Raw genomic sequence first — 22,618 nt, 5'->3', positions numbered from 1 at the left:
CGTTTCTGTTGGCAGTTACATAGTATGTTGAGTAACACGTACATTTTCCCAACACATTAGCATCTCCGAGCGGGGAACAACTCCCAAACATGGCTTTAGGGCCCTGGACCATTACCTCCAAGGTTTGGACGGACTCCGAACTGTCACATTTGTTCAACAAATTAGTAAAATATGTCCATGCTGTATGCAAAAGAAATTTATGAAGTAAACACACCTTAAGGCAGTAACTCTGCTGTTCTGTGCAGGTTTATTTCAACTGTGGCATAAATCACATCATAATTATTTCAGGTGCAATCACTAAGGTTTACAAACAGTGCAACAGTCAAGGCAAACACAAAATTAAATACCACAGAACAGAGAGCACCTGCGATTATCACAGTACAGTCGAATACCAAACAGGTTATCCTTCATGCTGGATAACAGACAAATAGTTTTCCACAGTAAGACCTCACACAAAGTCACAAAACACTTATTAAATGCATCATCCATGCTGTGCTTTGACCAGGAGGGAAAAAAATAATAGTAATAAAATAAAAAAATAAAAAAAAACACTGAAAATCATCCAACAGAAGCAGATAAATGTGTCAGTACATGACAAAGATATTTTCACAAAGCACCATGGAAAGTTAACTGTATTGCACATAAAGGACTAAATGATCCTTTCAAAGCTTCATGGCCAGTCCTTCGATCTCCTTCACAGCACTCACAACGCAGGTCTGCGGACACTTAAAGGCCGTCAGCAGTTTCACACAAAGCGGGAAGAAATGGGGAGCTCAACATTTTACATGATTTTAGTGCCACATTTACAACTGTGAGAATATATTAATTCAGTATTTACATCCAAAAAAATGTTAAATACACAAGAGACCAACTAAATGTCACAGAACATTTCTCATTACACGACAAATATTTCATATATCCTTCATCTCTCTCATATATATATATATGTGTGTGTGTGCGTGTGCGTGTGCGTGTGTGTGTGTGTGTGCGTGCGTGCGCGGGAGCAAGATAAAGGAGAGAGATGTGGATATGATATCACATGTCTCCTACATCTCACAGCTCTCATTATATATGACAGATTTATATCTTTATATATCTCACATATTAGGTTTAACTGGAAAATAATGTGGAACAGAAAAACTGAGAAAGAGAGCAACGTTTAAGCCAATCAGTCTTAAACTAAAGGATTCTTCATGTCAGTAATTCTGCGTCACATTATGAATGATGTTTAAAGCCCAGCTATGGGCTGAGAGACGACTGGTATACTTGGAGCTGGCTCAGCTAAACCAGGCCATACAGTACCATGAAAGCCAGGGGGAGAATTTTTTGGCAACTTTGAGTCAGTCGCGATGTTTTCATGTTGGATCTGACCTGGGAGAAGGACAGAAGAGAACAAGGGCCTGAAGACGGCTGGCCGCTACCTCAGCTCTGCCGCCTGGGGGAGCCTAGTCGCAGCCTGAATAATCCCAGCTAGTCTGTACACATGCAGCGCGTTAGTGATCACGGAGCCTGACCCAAACCAGCCACTGATCCACTTACTGCTCATTCATTCCTTTGTACCCTCATGTCTGTCCACTGACACATGCTGTGTTGTCATGACTGTCCATCTGCACTGGTTCCAGGTCTGATATTGGGTCAGTTTCCAGGTCTCCTATGGGGGCAGTTTCTCTGCATTTTTGGAGATGCTGTGGAGCAAAGTTTTTTGGAACTCGTCCTCAGACAGTTCAGGGATGAGGACCTCGATGAGCAGGTCCCAGATGCAGTAGACCAGATGCCTGCGCAGTCACGGCAGAGTCACGGGCACCAGTGCGCTTGCGTGCACGCACACGCACACGCACACGCACACACACACACACACACACTTAAAATGTATATTTTAAATCACTTTGGTCAGTCTGGAAACAAGTACCATGAATCATAAGAAAAACTATGTGTTTGAGCAAGTTAGATAAAGATTGATGTAATTATGTGAAAGTGTTACTTTCTTTAACAGTGTTACTAATCCATGATGCTGCACTGCACCAGACCTGTTTATGGTAGGATCCTGAAGAGAGTCCAGCACTGTGTGCCAGGTGTGCATGTATTTCTCAGCGCCCAGCATATCAGAGACCAGATCTGGAAACACATCAAACACTGTCACACTCTCTAACAAAGTTTTTATGTGACCCTGACAGTGAAGATTGTCGCATGTTCACTGACTTCACAGAACTGTTACTGTTGGCTAGTGCATGAAGGATGTACAGAGAGGTGATGTGTGTTGCTGTGGAAACCAGAGACCTGGCAGGAGCTTCATCAAGCAGTGCAGGCACTGGCGTTTGCCCTGGTCTCTCTGCTGCTGCGTGGGCTGTACTCGGGGTAGTGCACGCAGTCTCCCACCCGGCCACACCGCCTCCTGCAGGACCTGCAGGTAGATCACCCAGTACTGCCTACAGGTCAGATTAGTCACCCCGACCTCCAGCCACCTGCACGCACGCGCACACACACGCGCACACACACACACACACACACACACACCTAAATATGCATACGTGGTTGGAAATATGCTCTTACAAATGACAATGAATGCTTTAGGGCTGGACTTTTGCACTCTCTGACAGCAGCATATGGTGTTGAAATAAAAGCTGACAACTAATTTATTGAGTGGGCACAGATGGTACACCACGCATGGTAAAATATAGGAGATACAGGGACAAACAGTTACAAAGACATGACCACATAAACCACATTGTTCTTGGCATTGAACCTTCATGAAAGGTGTCCAACACGCTCCTGACATGCATTATTAATGTCGTCTCAGCAGACAACCATCAGGGTTTTTTATCCGAGTCAAGACGATTCCATACAGGATTGATTTTCTCAAAACAAGTTTATAACGCTTTGCTCTCATTTTTGTTAATGCTGCAAAAATGCAGTTGTCTTCTGTGTTTAACGTAACGCAGAATTTGACAATGTTTAAATGTCTAGCTCAATTACAGACGCTTCTATTCCTACAGAAAGTCGATGCTGTAAATTACATCTGAATAAAAGTATATAAAACAACATTGCATCATGCACAAATGTCCTTGACTTCCATGTGAAGAACATGGATATGAGGTGGGATTTACTGCCATAATGGCTTGTGCAACACAACACAACCTCTGTTAATTCCAGATGTCAGGATGTACCTCCACACTGGGGACTTGCCAAGACTCCAGCGTCCAGCAGGTCAGTGATCAATTTTAACACTAAATATCAGTGTGTCCTTGTCAACAGCAATGACCCGGAGACCTTTGCCCTACTGCACCCCTGGGGCTCATGTTTTAGGAAGAACAAACAACCTTTGCTCAAGAGCGCTAGACTGCCCAGACATGCATTTAGACAGCGAGTGCATACAATAACCCAGCAGGCATTGCATTACAGGAAGCAAAGTGTACTTCCAGCCCAAAGAAGGGAATTATAAATGCATTTGCCATTTCTACATCTTCTTCAGATAACATTACAACCAACAGTTGGTAACTACCAGAGAAATCCACAAGGCTCAGCAGATTACATCCTGCAAAATGATTCTAGTGGTTTAGGTTCATTCTGTTCCTCACTTAAGTTATAATTCTTCATCACCATACCACTAGAGCATGCTTAGAGACAGACACACAGAACAGTTAAAAAACACGATCATTCCCATTTAAGTTCTGCAACTTGAGTGTCATTCTGTTTAGAATTCTGAACCACTACACAGAGAAGATCAACCCAGGAGAAGCTGTGCAGTCTGACCCAGGGTGCAGCGGTCTGTCGGGGGGATGCCGGCTCTCCGGGCACCTTCTGGAGAGGCACTCACGTGGAGCTCCAGTCAAGAAAAAAAAAGTTGTTTCTAAACATATTTGCCGGTTTTTCCACAAGGTTGCCGGGCAGATCTAACATTCCTTTCTCTTTTAAACTGAGCCTCTGATAAGTCTTAGACATATTTTGCTTTGGGGCATCAAACTTAAATATTTACACATTTTATTTAGATCCTGTATTTTACACAATACTGAAGATGTTAAGAACTTAAAACCTAATAAATTCTACTAATGGCATTAGTGCAGTTTTATAAAGTGAAGCTTAGTTTAATGGCTTTATAAGGAGGTCACAGGCCATTAGCAGGGAACGCACTTCTCCATCCGCGAGTACTGGAACCAAATGCTGGTTCTGCAGAACCAAGCCGGCCCAGCACAAACAGTCCTTTTAAATGCTAATGTGAGCCCTGAGGTTTTCTGACACTCCAAAAACAAAAATTATATGAATATTCCATTTGGAGACCTGCCTTAAGTGGCATCTGAATTTCTACTGGAAAAAAAATGAAACAGTTGGAGTGGTCAGTTGAGTGGGCACTGGAGCTGGCACAGAGGCAGCAGTTCATGGTCTCATGCTAAACAGGGAAGCCCGCACTGTGACCTCTGTCTATTTACACATGACTACGTCACACCAAACTCTTCCTGAGGGAAAGGGCGTTGCAGTATCTAAGAGGAACTGAAGATCCGAAGAACTGATATTGTAATTCTGATGATGTAATTCTCCTTATATTCACTCAGACATACAGTATTCTACAAAAGCTTATCATGTTCTTAGCATTAATTCAACTGCAGGCCATTTTCTGACACTGAAAAATCCTTAATGGGTCTACAGATAATCACAAAACAGCCAAAATTTGCCATACGTCCTGATAAATATGGAGAAAAAATGTAATTAAAAATTATTACATTTTATTAAACCTAAAACCACATTGTTCACTGAAGTTATTTTGGCCAAATGTATGCTTTAAAAAATTCTTCCACCGAACAAATCCCGTGGCTACAGAGATGATTCGGTTTAATTAGAAAGAGGTCGTTTAAGACACACCGTGCTAACAGAAGATCTCTCACCATGCCCCACGTTGCCTCCTGGGCAATACCAGCACTGTATGTGCAACACAAACCCAGATTTCACTCATGGCTGCACAAGCAGATCACCTTTCTTTCTCCAAAAGGTTGGAGGCAAATGACAGGCAGGAAGCTGGATTTGCTGAAGAGACTTCAGATCAGTGAGAACTACCTTTATAGCTGCTCTATTCAAATTATTTCCCATTTAGAAAAACGTTGGCAAAAAGGATTTGTATCTGCATTGTTATGGTGCACTGCCCACTCCAACACTACAAAACAAGCGAAATTTCTGAAACTTTGAGCACTTTTTTAAAATTCAATACTAAAAAACAGTGATAGAAATTATTTAGACTCTTAAAAGAAATAACATTTTAGCCAGCAAACACCACCACAAACCAATCACGGAGACAATCAGACACCGATACGAACAGGTTTTTTAATACCCTATAAAACTGGTCAAATGGAAACACCTCTCTAGCTAGTAAAAAAGATTCTTTGCAGCACACTAACAATGTTAGTACTTTCCACTGATGGAAACAGCTCACCACATTTTCCAAATTCAGTTACGTAATACAATTCACTTGATACCATGGATTCAAGCCTGATGTATTAATTAAAGTGTGTATCTTAAGCCGCACACAGGGTGAAGTGTGAGAGCTCCCAGTCGCAGTGCGGGAGGGAGAGTGATTAATCCCACACTCTGGCTCAGGGCAGGTGTTTGCGACAGGTGTCTGGACAAACTAATTACCCTGAGGTTCTTGTACAAATACAGGGAATGAGGCGCCTGATTCAAACCATACCTCCTTACCAAATGGAACACAGTGAACTCTCTGGGCAGCCAAGGACTGCATTTCATCAGTTCAGCTTACAGCATAATCAAGGTCTGAAACGTGTCTGGGTCACGAGCCAATCTTTAAACAAGCCATTACATTCTAGACTGTCTTAAAAGCCCAGGGGAAGGTTGGAATATGGAGTGTCCTTCCTAAGCCCAACTTAAGCGGTTTATCTCAAACACATCAATCACCATCAAGAGAGAATCTGCTATTCTAAGGAAAGACGGGGGCTTAGGGGGTTTTCCCTTGATCGTAATTTCTCAGGCTGAAGGTGAGGACAGGTCAAGGTGAGGGGCCCATTTGTAATAAATCTTCTCCAACAGATAAAACGTTAAGGAAAACAGCTAAGTAATGAGTCACCAAGACTGACACGGACACAGCTGTAGCAGCCCCAGAGAGACCTGTTAGTAAAATAAATATGGCCCTCAGCAAGAAGCAGAAAACCATGGTATAAGCTGGAAACCACTTCCCAAACCAGGTCCAGTTTAACACAGTAAAACAGGCACACTGGGGAATGCACGCTATTGAATACACGTTAAACACTGACGATCAACAATGAGTACAACAAAATGTATTTATACAAATTTGATAAAATACTAAGAGAAGACTTTATTACATGACAGAAGCTGCAAAATTCAACAATTCTTAGAAGTAGATGGGTCACTGCAATCCAAAGCGAATCGTTCCCTACTTTTCTGATAGCAGTTAGCAGGACTCTGCAAGTTCTGGCCCGGTCCATGTCGCAATAAGCCAGGTAACCAACAGTGAGCCAAAACTTACAAATATATATATATATATATATATATATATATATATATATATATATATATATATATATAAATAAAATTATACATCGGACAGGCTCAGCACACTGATCTCCACAGGGCACCTTTAAACTGTTAAACTGGTCCATCATGCAGCTATAAACAGATGAGCATCAAAATGTTTAGTGCAGAACTCATCATGCTCGGTTTAGCTCAGGAAGTCAAGCGCCAGTGGAGCATCGTAAAAACAGCCGGAGCAGGCGACAGAGCCTCTCTCCCCCTGCCCCGAGGCAGTGTGCCAGGCTGCGGAGACCACACGGAGCAGACTGGCACTTCAGAGGCACAGCGTGAACTTTCGCCCCCACTGACAGAGGCATCTGCTGGCTGTTGTCTTCTCGCATGGGTGATGCTATTGTCCAGCAGGGAAAGATCTACAGCAGGTATCTGGCTACAATAAAACAGTTCAGAGTGAAGGAAACGCTGGGTTTTTATTTAAATGTTTGCCGTGGAACATCATGTCAAGCTTGGCAGTTTACTCGCTACTTCTTTGTGAAAACTGCATTACGAGACCCCACTGCCATAAGCAAAGGCATTTTGGTTTACACTGCCAAAGACCAGAGCGTTCTGCAGCATGTCTGCAAACAACAGAGTGCACAGTGGAGTCGTCCAACACTCCACCTGGGTGAAGGACGACATTGCGCTTCCACAAACGAGACTGCATGGTTTTGACAGAGATATGTGACGCCTGAGTGGTTTGGTGACGGACATGTCCCCAGGGAGCCGGGTGTCCTGACAGCCTGCTCCTTCCTGTTCCCACCCACACCGTGGGAGGCTTCAGTCAGGGAGGTTTTCCCAAGCCCTTCCTCGGGTCTGAGGTGACTAAACGCCCAGCCGAGGCCAGTGTCGGAACGGGGAACATGATGACACAGTAAAGCTGAAGCATGTCAGTCCGTTATGAGAGGTAAATGTGTCCTGGCATGTGGTGAAGCCTTCAGCTCAGCAATATACACTAGAGGCGGCATGATGAAGTCCATTTACAACGCGTTGCCCAAAGAACGGCAGCTCGCCCAGGTCACCTACGGCCGCGTGTGCCAACACACAGGACTGGGGCTGACTGAGTGTGCATTCAGTGCTGCGCAATTACTGGCCTAAAATATATGGGGGGGGGGGTTTAATTCTAAAAATTCTGCCTTTAAAAAGCATATGAATATGAATTTAGAAATGTAGTACAAGTACAGAATAATATTATTATTATTATCATCATCAACAAAAGTATAATCGTTAGCAATCCCCAAGTCGGACACTACACACCATTAGACAGCATGTGCTGCCACCCAGTGGTGCAGACCTCCACAGAACAGCACAGTTAGCGTTAGCGCACACTGCTGAAGGATTTTTAAAATATTTTTTCAAAAGCAAGCCGCAGGTTCAAGCGGGGACACAGGAAACGCACAGCCAATCACCAATATACACGTGACACACGTTGATCTGAGTTGTTTTGCTGGTCCTTTCAAAACAGTAATATTTCCGTCTAATAAGATGACACCAACCTCTTTGTCATCATAATTAACATTAAAGTTAATTAACTAAAACGATCAACAGTCACTAAAGCACCAGGCTGAAGCATCTGTGTACTGATTCTTTCTGAAATACAGAGCTGCGCCAACTACAGAACTGCTCAAGGGATGTGTGTAAGCTAAGATGGCCAAAATTCATCAGTTCACATACATTTCACAGAGATATTCAGAGCTGCGATGCACACAGCGAGATCCACCTGTCGCCCAGGGCACGCCGGCACTCTGTATGGGGCTTGTGAAGAGGTTGCGCGCTACAGTTTCCAAGCTGAACCGGCCAGATACAGAGTCCAGGGGTCTAGTGGGAGGTGCTGGGTGCTTAGCAACCGTGTAGCAGGGGTGTCCGGTTGTGGAGGAACCTGTCGTCTTGTCAGCACATTTGAGTGCTTTTATTAAGAGTGTCATGGCAACACTAACAGTGGTTATTTGAAGCAGGAACATTAATGTTTTTGACAGCTTGCTGTAGGAACAGGTCATGTTTAGAATATATCAGATCCAAGCCCATTTTCAGGGCACGCCACCCATCTCAACTGAACGGTTTCCCTGATGAACCGCTGCAACATTCAACATCAGCCAATCTCCTTCTATCTGTAGGAATTGTGCACTGAAATCATGGTTTCTACACTCATGGAGCACTTATTTTTTAAAGCACTTTATGCATAAAGTGTAATAAACTGGAATGTGTTGAATTTGCATTTCTTCTAGGCACTTCAGTAGGGGGTGTCAACATCACAGTCGCCACAGACATCAGAGGACAACATGCACACAAAATGCTCTGACTGGTGAGCAGGTCCAGCTAACAGAAAACTGTACAGTGGGTGGAAAAGGTTTCCCAAGAGGGCCACACCACTTCAATGGCAAAAGAGCAAAGAATTTGCAAAATGTAGAAAATAATAAACCACAAAAACTAAAAATCTTGTTTAATAACCATACAAACAACTCAGGTACTTTGTTAAACTGGCATTTGAGTTAATTGTGTGTGTGTTTGAAGTTCAGCTTTAATGTACTTGAGATGTACCAACTTAAATGTGTTTGACTGAAATGGTAGTGGTGCATCTGAGCAGGAAAGTGCCGTCTTGAAACTAAACGACTCCCTGACCTTCTTCATACATCAAATGAAACCTTAATGGCAGTTTTAAGAAAACAAATCAAGTCTATTAAACTAAAATTATACTGACTGGCAGGAGATAAAGTTTCTAATAAAATGAGGCGAGTAACAGAAAAGGAGGTGATTTGAGAAGTTAAACACTCCAGACAGACCCATTTCACTCTGGGATTAGTAAATACTTGGTAATAAATTGAGCAGATGACACACAGTGCTCTAGTATTAGTATAATAATTTGAGCCTAATACAACATATAAAATTAAAGCCACAATCGTGATGGTGTTTAGAGCTAAATTACTTTTGAACTAAATCAGTGTCAACCTGCTCAGACTGTACATAGAAGGAACAGGTTCAACATGACATGCGCATCTCATCATCTCCACACTGACGGGAGCCAGAGAAGGCCAAGGACCGCAGTTCAGAGAGCCATACAATGCATGTTTAAGTTACAGACTAGTCAGCATAATAGAACAATCTTACATGAAGTTTCCCTCACTTTGTTAGACGGTTAAGGTTTGTGACTTCTAAACATAATACAGCATTGTTTTGTTTTAACTGGCCAAGCTGGCCAGACACTGGGAAGGAGCGACATCCCCCAGAATAAAAACAGGTAACCAGACCATTTACTGAGCTCAGAGGTTAAGAAAAGGCATCTGAGTTTTTTGCCTGTAACAGAATGAAGGAACAAATGTATTCATTTAGAGGGACTGGGGTCATTTCTGGAAATATGTGCAAATTATACACATTGTTAAAGGGAACATTCAATTTCATCAAGGAACAAAACAGAGTCATGTGTTCAATTATCAAGACGACTTCATACAGCACCAAAGAGGTATGAGGTATATCTAAGGGTAACCAACACTGATTGTAAAAACCTTAGGACAATATGAGACGTGTTGGAATATAGGGGGGGGAAGGTTAGAATGTCTCCAGAGCGGTCTTTCTCCGGGGACACAACCACAGCACCTCAGATGAAAGAATAACTCAGAGCATTAACACCAGGTTTAATAACCTGTGCTCAGTTGATTCTCAGATACTGGAATGACTCTCAAAACACCTATTAATAGGAAATTTGCTCTTTATTGCTTTTATTTTTTTACCAAGGAAATCTCACACACACACACACACACACACACACACACACACGTTAAAACACTTCTTCCCCCATGTATACACCACAGATTGTCACTCTGCATCTCAAGAAGGCAATGGTTTTGTTTTCAGGGAGTCATCTGTTGTTTCTCTGGTAGGTATGAGGCATATTTTCCCCATTGCTCAGTTTTATGATAGCTGGGAGACATGTTTGGGGTTGGTGTTTCTAATTGATTAATTTCTAGCAGAATTATCAATCTAATATCAATATCCTTTGCATCCAATATCAATATCCAGCAGTTATAATTACACATTATTATATTATTAATAACACTAGGAAGATTCTTAAAATATTTTTATATCACCTTCTAATATTTATTGTTACTATGACTACTGTTTAATTATGACAATAATAAACACCACTTAATGGTGCGGTCTAACCAGTACTAGTGCATCGCTCACTGGTCTGATCTTCATCCAGGAATAAGATAGCATGCTTGTATAGAACATAACTACACTGTTTGCAGTTTGATGTTTTGAGCCCCGGTCTCTTACACCCTGCAAAAACCCAGAAACCCTGTGGCCTGAACTGGGCTTTGTCTTTTGAAGGAGAGGCTGTACCAAATTTTAAACACACAGGTGCATTTGTGTGTGTGAGCTTGTCATCTCTTGGTGGTGATTTGTGACAAGAGGAATTTGAAAAATGTGTTACTTTGGTTGACTCCACTGAATAGTTACCCGCGATGATGGAAAATGTTGGAAAATTAGAATCTCAGTAACGACATGCTTCATTTTTCAATAGTCAAGGGTGCCAAAAATAACGAAGCTGCCAGCATTTAAACCCAGAGAAATTCTCCATTCGCATAACACACTACAGCTATCACACCAAAATGGAAAGGATGGGGAAATCCTACCCAGAGTGCTCCAAGCCCAGGATAATGAATCACGCCCACACTTTGGTGGTCATCTCTCTGATCAAGTACAGAGTATGGTAAAGAAAGGCTCAGACACAGCAAATATCCACATCACGCTCTGCACTTAAATGAATTATACCCACTGTACTCTATATTTAAGTGAAGTATCCTTACTCACACACATATCTTAATGATATGCGCCGTAGGGACACGCCCACTGCCAACCACACACAGTACGAGACTCTGCTGCTTTGCCATGTCTCAGCGCGCCGAGCGCTCCTGCTGGTATTAGATCATTCAGTTCATCGCTGCTATGCGTCACATAGATTCAATATTTGCTTGCAAAAGAAACAGTTCTAGCAATAATATAAATAAGCCACTTAAGGATACAAAGTAGGTCTAAAAAAAGACTGAAGAAACACAATTTTGCTTGAATCTCAGGATAATTTGACCATGGGCGCTCTAGCCACATCCATGTTCTCCGAAGGTCTTATATGCTGAATCTGTCATTCTGGCAAGAATGAAGTTGAACAGCCAAAGCAAAGATCAACAAGGTTTTAAATTGTGAAGCAGCAGGTTGTTCTGACAAGCAGAAGAGTGGCGTGGATTGATGTACTGTTTCCAGCTCCTGAGACAACAGGGCTCCAACAGGTTTAGTACAGCAGTGTTTCTGAAATCAGATCAATCCACAGACTGCAAATGGCTCTGCTGGAGAGATTAATGTGCACTCTGTTTGGGAAGGAACACTGCAGCAGGAGCAACGACAACAATAACCGCCTTGTCCATCCGGGTAGATCTTTGAGCACAAGCCTGCACTGCTGTGATCATCCCTTGGGATTAGTGGCCAGCTCCCCATGGGCTGCCGTAATCCCCCCCACACCCCCAAGTGCTGGTCCTCCAGATCTCATCCTGAAAAGCACTTTGGCCGACCGATGTGTGCATTTTGGTGCTAATAAATTGTTTTTATGTGTGTTTGGAAACTGTATCCACAGTGCAGCAGTCTGTAGAGGGGAAATGAGTCTGTACTGAGGTTCAGATGAGTATCAGGAGGAAGAGGGGAAGACCTCCTCCGCTCCCAGTCCCACAATACCATTTACTCAAGGCACGAGTGCACAGTGACAGAGGAGGAGGAGTCCACAGGCACCCTCACACACTCATTTATCTCCTAGATTAAACTCCACCTCTGGGTTTACACAACAGCACGTTAGACAAGTGAAGCAGAATGTGCACAAAGCGTGGCTGCATCCTGTTCTAATCCAGCACTCTGCCATGCTGATCAACATGGAAGGAAGGTGCACCTGCCAATAACCAGAGCTCTGCACACAACTAGCCTGTATGGGAGAGAAAGAAGCCACCAATGACGGAAAAAACATTAAAATCCTTCTGGGGTTTGGCAGAAAGCATCAAAATGAGGTCAAAAAATTCAAAACACTTTGTGTGGCACAAACCCAAAACTGTCAAGTCATCAACAACAAGAAGAACCCCAGAGAGAAGCATGCAGCTGATAGAATGTGGTGATCACGGTTCCCCTCTGAAGTCACTGGACTAATGCATGGTGCAAAAATGCAGGAAAATAATATAAGAAACCTGCTTCAGTTTGAACAATAAAATAAACCTACAGCCTGGAGAAACATTACTATTCAGCAAGACCCTGATGCCATGCACAAGGCCAAGAGCAACTTCTGCAATGTCCAAATCTCCATCCCATTAAGAATCCGGGACACTAACTGTAAACTGCTGACCTGACGCATCACCCAACCCAGCTGAGGAACCTGAACACGGTCCACATACAGACAGTGTAGTTGGCAGACAGGGCAGTTATGAAACCACACAAATGGAAAGTACCATCTGCAAGTTAGAGAAGTTTAAGAAAATTAGCCTAATGTGACTATATACGTAATTAAAGTCTAATACTTATGTAATAACTACTAACACGTCTACTGGCTATTCAACTTTTATTGTGGTCAAAGTGATCTCTCTCAGACATGGAACAGAAATCTGTTTGCCAAGGGATTTGTAATTATTAGCCAGGTCTTCTGTAATGAAGCCCCGCTGTCGTAGTGAAGCACCAGGAGGGGTTTACCAGTGTTGTACTGAGAGGTTGATGGTAAGAGTGATGTACAGATGTACAGGTAATATTCGTGAATCAGTCCAGGAGAAGCGCAGTGAACGCTTCCTGCATGTGAGACTGCCAAATGTGCTTGTTTTCTGCTCATTACTGAAATATTTCTTAAGCAATTAAAACAAAAAAAAGTCAGTGTTTTTTATTAGGCAAAATTTACCAGCACATTCCTGTACTGATGTAAGTGTATGATTTTGCACTGCTGCTAATTAATGTATTGCAAATAAATAAAGTTGGTTTTTTTTTTACAAGTATTGTAATCTCAAAGTCAGAGAACATCGTAAGTTAGGAGCTAGAAATCTCCCTCTCCTCACGATAAGAGACCAAAATATGATGCATACAAAAGTACATTATTTAAAACTCTGATTCCATTGCTAGTTGAGAAATTCTTGAATTAAAAAACAGAGTGTGTGAGCATCCTGTTCACACAGTTTTTTTTTTGCTGTTGTAATGTCATATTCAAGCATCAAAACGTGCATGATCCTAACCCAGAAGGCAATTTATTACGGTCCAACACCGACAGAAACCCAGACAGTCGAGAGTTCCAGCCCTCATCACTACAGCTAGTACTTCAGCTTATGACTTGTGTCGGAAAATATTTTCCACGTGTTTGTAACAATGTCAAGGAAGCTTAGAGAAGGAGTACGTGTCCAAATCCTCCTCCTGAGTATTGGAACACTCCCGCAGTGCCGCATTCTTCAGCTCCTGCTAGAAGTCTCATCCTTTCACATCAATCACATAATTTACGGCATTTATCCATAGATGTTACTGCATATGCAGAAAACTTCCGAATATCAGAGACAGCCTTTGGCTAGAAATTCAGTCATCGGCCCATCCGTGTACAGTGGTGTGAAAAAGTGTTTGCCCCCTTCCTGATATCTTATTTTTTTGCAGGTTTGTCACACTTAAATGTTTCAGATCATCAAACAAATTTAAATATTAGACAAAGATAACACAAGTAAACACAAGATGCAGTTTTTAAATGAAGGATTTTATTATTAAGGGAAAAGACATTCAAACCTACATGGCCCTGTGTGAAAAAGTGATTGCACTTGGGTTCTGCAGCAGGTCAATGATGCAAAACACACCAGCAAGTCCACCTCTGAATGGCTTAAGAAAAACAAAATGAAGACTTGAGTTGCCTAGTCAAAGTCCTGACCTGAAGCCGATTGAGATGCTGTGGCATGACCTTTTAAAAAGGCGGTTCATACTCAAACACTCCAATGTGGCCAAATTACAACAATTCTGCAAAGATGAATGGGCCACAACAGCGCTGTAAAAGACTCAGTGCCAGTTATCGCAAACGCTTGATTGCAGTTGTTGCTGCTAAGGGTGACCCAACCAGTTATTAGGGTTAGGGGCAGTCACTTTTTCACACAGGGCCATGTAGGTTTGGACTCTTTTTCCCCTTAATAATAAAAACCTTCATTTAATAACTGCATTTTGTGTTTACTTGTGTTATCTTTGTCTAATACTTAAATTTGTTGATCTGAAACATTTAAGGTGTGAAAAACATGCATAAAAATATCAGGAAGGGGGCAAACTTTCACACCACCGTACAGTCTGCACAAAACACCCTCTCCAAGAGCTATGTGAGAGATTTCTTTTCCTCTATTATTATCTTGCTTTCCACACTACACCTAAAGATCAGGCCAAAATGGAGCCTAGTTATTTAGCCAACTTTATTTAAAAGCTTTAAGACAACATTTTCCTTAGAAGAGCCCAGGCTGGTGTGAGGATATTGCCTGGCTGACGTACATACGCGGTTTGATATACCCAGAAGAAATAAAACCAAGAAACACGCAGGACTCCGATCAAGCCAGATTACAAACGTACAAAAACGCATCATATCATTTACAAACCAAATCACTAAAGCTTACAGTCAGACGTCTCCTCAAGGTCCTGTCACACAGCACACATCACTAATGCTAAGGTGTGGTTAAATCTTCACAACTTTGAGGTCAAACAATCATGTCGTTATAGTAATAAAAAAACAAACTGCCAATCCAATGTGAGGTGAAAACAGCCTCAGGGCATAAAGTCTAAACAACATAGCTGTGAAAACAAATCATTAATTTTAATGATGTACTTGCAGAAGTTTGTTTTTGTATTCATGTGTTATATTAAGACACACATCTCCAACATGTTAAAATTGGCTGGACTTTGTCCTTCTTGTGATCATCTGAATATACAAATTTCCTGGGCAAACCTCATCTCAGCCCTCAGACAACCACTCCAGTGCGCATAACGCTAAACAAAAGCTTTCCACGGCACTGGTTTTGTATACTGGTCTAGGAGGGTTTTTTGTACTGGTTTTACATACCGGTCTAGGAGGGTCCCGAACAGGAGCCTGATGGCCTTCTGGATGTTCTGAGTGCACAGCCAGCTCCACTGGTCCTTCATCAGCAGACTAACAACGCCAAGAGCCGAGTCAGCCAGCAGCGTCTCACCTATTAAATAAACAAGATTCACGAGAGCAGAGGAGCAGTGCTTGTAGGGTACACACAAACACAGCGTTTGGAAAATAGCAGCTTTGGGACTATAACCAAAGAAGTCTCTAAAGACTCTAGTAATTAGCAAAAAGGATGAAATAGTTCTCCAAATTACAGTCAGCAGAAAACAGGACCGAGGTGATCAATCGAGGTGATACTGAGGAGGCAGAAAAACATCCGCTAGCAGTACAGATCTGCGTCCAAAACACGTGATTCTGATTCACAGTTGTGCAAGTTGGCCAGGGGACCCGAGGACAGAATGTAAGGGGCAAGCAGTGGGGGTCAAAAATAGGTGCTACTACAGTCACACAGTGTACACACATCAGAGTTCTGCTACTGAGTTTACTGAACTGTCAATAAGTTACAACTAAACCAGGAGGTATTCACTGAAAATGGTGCACAAAAGCAAAGCTTCATGAGACAAAATAATTCACACTTTAATTATCTGCATATTTTAAACATCCCCTGTGCAAAGGAACCAAGTTACAAACACTGAGCCATTATTTGAATCTACTGCCCTCCAGAGGTAGAAAACATGTACAGCATATCCGTTCAGTTCATAGTTACACCCCTTCATCTAAATTTAGATTGAACTACTACCACCACCTTTACCCCATATAAAGGAAAATCATATTACAGCAAATACAGACAAGACATTAGTTTAAACTTAACGTAATTCAGTTTCAGGTTTGTATATTATTGCTTAATATTTGTTAATACCCATGACTTCATATTCATATTAAATATTACGTTATATAATGTTACACAATGTCAAATCCCAAATCTAAACATGAACATACATGCATCAGCGTTACCTCATGCTGGCAACACTAGCCCATCTCACAGAACTGACGGCTTCGGCACACCAATACATATTCTGACACTTGGCATCCAACTCTTTCTTTGAGGAATCACTCCCCCAACACAGCTGTGTTTTATAATGACTAATCACTCCCACAACTGCCAAACAACAAGCCACACAATTATGATGTTACATTTCTATAGCGCCTTTCTCAGGCACAAGGACGCTTTACAGCAGACCAGCACACAGCACTTAAGAATTAAAGCTTAAATATTCACTGCACCTCCACTTCAAGCTTCCTTCCCTCATTAAGTTGAACACAGCTGACAATGAATCTCAGCCATGAACATACACACATACATACACATACCTTCCTACTAAATGCTACTTTATTCAGCTTATGTCGTTCTGAACTTTATTTCGAGGAGGACATGCTACATTGGCATCTCGTTGAATGAATATCATTTACAAAAAAGGCTTGTGGTGTTCACACGCTGTAGTATTTTGGCGGGTCACACACACATCCAACCCTCGCCACCTTCCCTTCTGTGCCAACATGATCAGCACGTTTGGGTGAAGTGTAAGCAGTACCTTACCCTGCTTCTGAAAAGTAGCATGCTGTAACTTCTCTTCTCGGCATGTGCACGATCTCACGCTGCCCCTGGCTCCGGGGCTGGCCACGCCCTCCCCTTCTGCTTCTCTGAGGGGCACCTTGCTCACGAGACTCTCCTTCTCAGAGATGAAGCGCTCTAGACCATTCAAGGTGAAGCCATTACAAACCTGAAGAAAACAGCAGGAGAGGTTTCGATATGGGGGCAGCGTTACAGCACAGACAGAAGTATAAACACTTACAGTGCTGAACTCATCAAAACAGTACAGCACTTGGGGCCTCATGTCAGAAACGTGGAGAGTAGGAGCGACTTTACTGGCGAAACGCATCCTGGACCTGGAAACAGAAGAGAGGTAGACGGTAGGGACATGATGAGACAGCCAATGATCTCGAGTCTTCATTTCTGTATACACCTACTTGGCTTTCCGGTCAGACAATAATTTCCCATCAGGCTCAGTATCCACCTCTTCTGTAGGGCTCTGTGGCTCAGAGCGGGGGAATGCTGTCTTCAAGGTGTCCACGATGGCATTCACCACAATCTGCCGGTTTACACCAAAGTCAACACACTTCACAGGTGACGTGTCTAAAACTACAGTGCACAAAAGCTTTTTTTTTTTTCAAAAGTACCTTGTCTATTCGTGAGACAATGAACGGCTTCTTTACGAAAGCAATCCTCGCGTCAGTGTTGAGGGCCAGGAACTCCTGCATTTCTTCACTGTTGGCGGTTTCAGGTACGGCACAAAGTTGCTGAAAAGACGACCCGCTGGCGGTCAGCTGGCATTCAGAGGTGTGTTTTACAGACAGTATAGTGCAAGCAGACCACCAGGGACAAACTCACCCTAAGGAATGTTTCCAACAAACTTTTCCTGGCCTCAACTTTGTCACTGTCCATGTTCCCAAAAGGAAGGTCAGGAAAGATCTTCTTAGGTCCCTTCACGTCTAAAATGGAAATCAATGTGAGTAAAAGACCCACAGCAGTACGACACAGGAGTGCACACTCCATCATGAAACCCTCATCCAGCAGAACTCACGTTTAAGAATTTTGCGTAATTCTGATTTCTCCTCCAATCGAGTCTGCAGGTTCAGGAATTCACTATAACGTCGATTGACCATGTGATAGGCCACCGGCTGCACGGTGCCGGGATTCTCGGAGTCCACCGCTGTCTCATACTGCAAACCAGGAGCAATGACAAAGATACAGCAGGAGTTAAACTGCATTATTGCATCAAATGACCCAACTCACTCACTCACTCACCCTGTGGGTCCCTGGCGTTCAGTTATAGTCAGCAATCACTAGACCACATGTTTCTATACTCTACACTACACCTAGTCTATTACATTTCTATAAATACTTTACTACTATTGCACTATATATCATTTTTATACATTTTAAATTCTGTAATTAACTCTCCAGTATAGTGTAACCAAGCTAAAGTATCTATTTATTAAATATAAATGAAACATTGAGATATGGTCATCATAACATACATTTACATTTGCACAACTGGCAGATATGGAGTGTAGGCGAATGTAGCGTTAGGAGTCTTGCCCAAGGACTCTTGGTATTGCATAGTGCATTTGACCAGACACAGAACTGAATCCCAGTCCCCAACAGGAAAGCCAGCGTTGTTACCCACTACACCAAACACGTTAACTACATGACCTCACAGCCACTACAATGCGACGAGCATGGTACTTCACTCTCACTTTATATTTAATTTTTATTTATATTCTTAAATACATAAACACAATCTCACTGCAAAAATAGGCTAGCATCATTGCCTTTTCAAAAAAGATATCAAACATGTTTTTCTCAAGGTCAAATTCATATTGCTGAATTCCCTGCAATTCCAGGTCTTTACTGAGGGTGAACTGGGCATTTACTGGGAGACAGACCCTCACCTTCACAGTGTAGAGCGTGTAAGGGTGTGAGCCGGTACCCCGGTGCTCTTTGGCTGTGATGGTCCCCGTAATGCGAAGGTTCTGGATAATAACTGGGCCCTCTGGACTGCTGAGCGGCTCGAACGTGAACGGAGAGAGCGGAATGGTCCCACCTGAAGGCGAGGAGACCTGCGGAGGCTCCATCAGTTCGCTGTGATTCAGCGCACGCGACTGCTCCACTCCCAGGCCTACTCTCGCGTGACTCTTCTCGATTTCTTGTAGGGCGCAAAAGCTTGATGACAACTCTCCTGTCCCGTCAGCTGTGTCGGAAGCCTCTCGTATCTCAGAGACAACGACTTCAGGACACGAGCTCTCTGCTGTGTTGGAAGAGACATGCACCTCTTCCTCGAGGTCTAGCACACCCTCTGCTGGCGAAGGACACTCTCTGAGTCGTTCTGCTTCTTCGGTGCCAATCAGAACCAATGATTCCAGCGAGCTCCTCCTGAAATCACTCACAGGAGACTCCAAATCAGCATCCGTTTCTTGATAGAATGGATTGGATTTACCAAATTTCAGGAAACGCCTTGTGTTCGCTGCAGGAAACGGTTTGGCCTGTCTGGATTCCTCCTCCATGTTCTGTGGACAATAAAGCTCTGTAGAGTCAATGACATCATAAGCGGCCAGTTCTGGCATCGGGACCTCACTGACAGTGGGGGGATCAGGATGGACCTCGATGCTTAAAGAAGGAGGAGCCTCAAGGTCCTGCCGTGAATCTTGCTCGGACGCAACCACCTGCGTTGGAGTCGAATCTTTCACCAACTCCTCCGGCTCAGCTTCCGGTTTGTTGGACTTGTTAAACACATCTACAATACTCATATTTAACCAATCAGGATCAGACAGCTTCCCAATTAAAGGGAGAAGAATGTTGCATGTGATAAGTTCACACACCACAAATCTCCCTGTTCTGGTTTCGAGATGTGGTGGTGGGACCAGGACATGTAAAAGCAAATCCACAATGGCTCTCGCATAATTGACCTCTACGGTTGAACCCTGCAGTGCCGGGTGTGCAGTGAAACACGCACTGTATGTGTCCCAGAGGCTGCCCTTAGCACTCTCACTTCCTTCCTTTTTGCTTGCATTTTCAGCCATTATTTCTTTGGCTCTTATGTAGCTCTGGAGATGACATCCACACAGGTCTAATGTCCTCAGTGTTAAAGCTTTCCTGTCCACTTTCTGAGCACGACGCTTCAGCTCCATCGCCATGGAGATCATAGCATTGTGAATTTCCTCCTCAAACTCACGCTCCGAGGACACAGTATTGTACCACGAAGAGACAAAGTCTCGTATGATCTTTGAAACTGTATTCTGGATCTCATGGTCCAGTTGCAGCTCGCTTTCCGCAGAAGACTGGATCTTGTCCAGTGTGACAAAATGCTCAAGATGAATGACGCTTTCAGAGTCAAGGACAGCCTGAGATCCAAGCCAACCACCTATGACTACTAGAAGACTAGTGAACAAACAGAGAAGCCACACGTTCACCAGTAAATGAAACAGGATCATCCAGGCCACGAATGCACCAAATCCAAGGAGTTTCCTTTGCATCATAAATTCCGACGTGCAGAGACGCTCTGGCTGGGACATCGTAAAGGAAGGATCCTGTGAAATAGACATAATTTATACGTGAAATGAATGAGGAATACGGGAAAGGAGGAGACATTATGCCGTAAATAAAACATCTTGGCCCACAAGGGCTTTTCAGGACAGTGCCTGGCTACTCTGGGCCTGGTTTCAAGTTCAACGTGAATGAGAGAATGCAGACATGCAGTTAACCTTGTTTCCCCAAGTCAGAGATGACTTAGCTTTCACCTAGCTGGCCAGCTACACTTAAAAAGTCAAACACGGCGCAGTCGTCGTTGCGGTTCCATCATTATAGGACTACTAATGTTAAATATGCCATCCGTAAAGCTGTTAGCAAGTGATTATGGAGAGAAAAGGTCTAAAGCCAGCGTCCGTTTGCTCCTCAGCTAGCGCTACCGTGCTAGCCCAGTTCCGGTTTCCACTTAGGCATGTCAGTTACGGGGGGACAGCAACTCAACCAGGACCATGGAAGATATACAGCTCCTCGTGCAAAAGCCAGCCACAGAAGGAAAACGTACGTTTTACCTGGTTTTATAAATATGGCACGAACACGAAGCAGATCAACTCATACTTTCCAAAACACTGGTAACGCCAACTTTTTTTTTTGTTGTTGCTCGACCTTCTTCGTCGCCTATCGGTAGAACTAGAGACATATGATCGCCTTTCCTACCGCCCCCCACAGGTTACTCAGGGAAGTAATTTTAGTTGTAAGTTATATCCAAACATGTAAATATAACAAAAAATCTAGTAATTATTCTGCCTACTTTTGGATTTCCAAATTCAGGGCGATAAACCTGAAAAGGTCTGAAATAATTGCACTGGTGGGATAATGTAAATCACCATGCTGAAATCTTCAATTAAAGCAGAATATTAGAAACATAAAAAGGGGTCCACTTACTATTTGAAAGTTCAAAATACCCTGAAAGTGTTAATTATGAGGAAGCCAAAACACACAAACATGTTAAACATGGTTATTCACCTGGGACCCTCATCATCACGACCAGAGTCTGAGCTACCACACTTTTTGGTACATGCTTCTGAAGAGTGATAAACACAATCCACCGAGGTCAGGCACTCAAAGCCCCCCTCACCTACCCTTACACCATTTAAACAAGTGATCTGCACTTTGTTTCCTTGGTAACACATTTGGGGCCCCTAGTCATATTCCATATTTCTTCTACCGTCTGAGTGCTTGAGGGCTTTAAATCTTCTTTCAGCACTCAGCAACTGGAAAACAATCAGGATATGAGCAAGTTTACTGACAGTTTGACCACAGGCAACAGGGCAGTATAGGTTGAAACATGTTATGAAGGTACTGCCTATGCTTTAGCCTGCTGTTTACTGTTCTAACAAACTAGATATCTAAAAAAAAAGACTAATGAAAGACACTATGGAGCACAATAACTTCATAGGAATCATATAATTTTAGGGCCATAACTGTACTAACTAATCAGTGATCGACAAAGGCTTGCTGTGTGACAAAGCAACATAGACATTTTTCATTAACATCAACCTTGAATGTTTGACCTTTAAAAACATATATACTTTCATCAGACCCCATAGTAATGTGGCAAAACATAATTGTATTTTTTAAAAAAGTAAATTATCATTATTCAGATAATGTCCTGAGTGTCAATCACAAGCTATACCTGCATGCTGTGTGAATGTTTCCTACTGGAAGTGTCCAAGTGTCCTATAATAAGAGGGCAGGACAAAACATGTGAAACAGCACACTCCCTTAGCAGGGAGACAGAACCTGAGGGGGTAATTTACTTTCCAGAATTTCAGTGAACACTACAAAGAAATCTAATGCCAATTTACATCATGCATTCATAACGACGTCTCCTCGCCCCTCATGAAAATAAAAGCCTATGCCCAACTAATGTTTAAATACATGTTTGCTTTTTTCCTTACACC

At 42.8% G+C, this 22,618-nt stretch overlaps 1 protein-coding gene across 5 annotated transcripts; it reads right to left on the bottom strand.

Moving 5' to 3' along the window:
• Positions 1–215: 215 nt before the first annotated feature.
• Positions 216–22,532, bottom strand: snx19b (sorting nexin 19b). Of its 5 annotated transcripts, XM_027021230.3 has the most exons (13): positions 22,351–22,532; positions 21,227–21,928; positions 19,085–20,719; positions 18,214–18,352; positions 18,021–18,121; positions 17,810–17,929; positions 17,600–17,721; positions 17,425–17,518; positions 17,169–17,352; positions 15,602–15,728; positions 2,278–2,462; positions 2,028–2,115; positions 216–1,775 (listed from the first exon to the last, which is right to left on the bottom strand). In XM_027021230.3, the coding sequence occupies exons 3-13, from the start codon at positions 20,702–20,704 to the stop codon at positions 1,652–1,654; spliced, it is 2,904 nt and encodes a 967-aa protein (XP_026877031.2). In that variant the 5' UTR covers positions 20,705–20,719; positions 21,227–21,928; positions 22,351–22,532; the 3' UTR covers positions 216–1,651. The 5 variants fall into 5 exon arrangements, 4 of the variants coding, with proteins under 4 accessions (XP_026877031.2, XP_081555987.1, XP_081555988.1 ...); XM_081699861.1 differs by having other exon boundaries at positions 17,169–17,518; XR_014117839.1 differs by having other exon boundaries at positions 1,727–1,775; positions 2,278–2,401; positions 17,169–17,518.
• Positions 22,533–22,618: the final 86 nt, after the last annotated feature.

The sequence above is a fragment of the Electrophorus electricus genome, chromosome 17 (assembly GCF_041902795.1).
Source record: "Electrophorus electricus isolate QZ-2024a chromosome 17, ASM4190279v1, whole genome shotgun sequence".
NCBI lineage: Eukaryota > Metazoa > Chordata > Actinopteri > Gymnotiformes > Gymnotidae > Electrophorus > Electrophorus electricus.
Note: the sequence above shows the minus strand (reverse complement) of the source record. Positions and strands in the feature narration are given on the sequence as shown.

What these genes read in the sequence shown, in the direction of transcription:
- snx19b (XM_081699861.1), bottom strand. Translation starts at nt 20,704, where the DNA reads ATGTCCCAGCCAGAGCGTCTCTGCACGTCGGAATTTATGATGCAAAGG. An exon ending in ACACGCTCTACACTGTGAAG is followed by an intron (nt 18,353 to 19,084) that starts GTGAGGGTCTGT and finishes CCTGGTTTGCAG; the next exon opens with TATGAGACAGCGGTGGACTC. An exon ending in TTCGGGACCCTCCTAGACCG is followed by an intron (nt 2,463 to 15,601) that starts GTATGTAAAACC and finishes GCGTGCGTGCAG; the next exon opens with GTGGCTGGAGGTCGGGGTGA.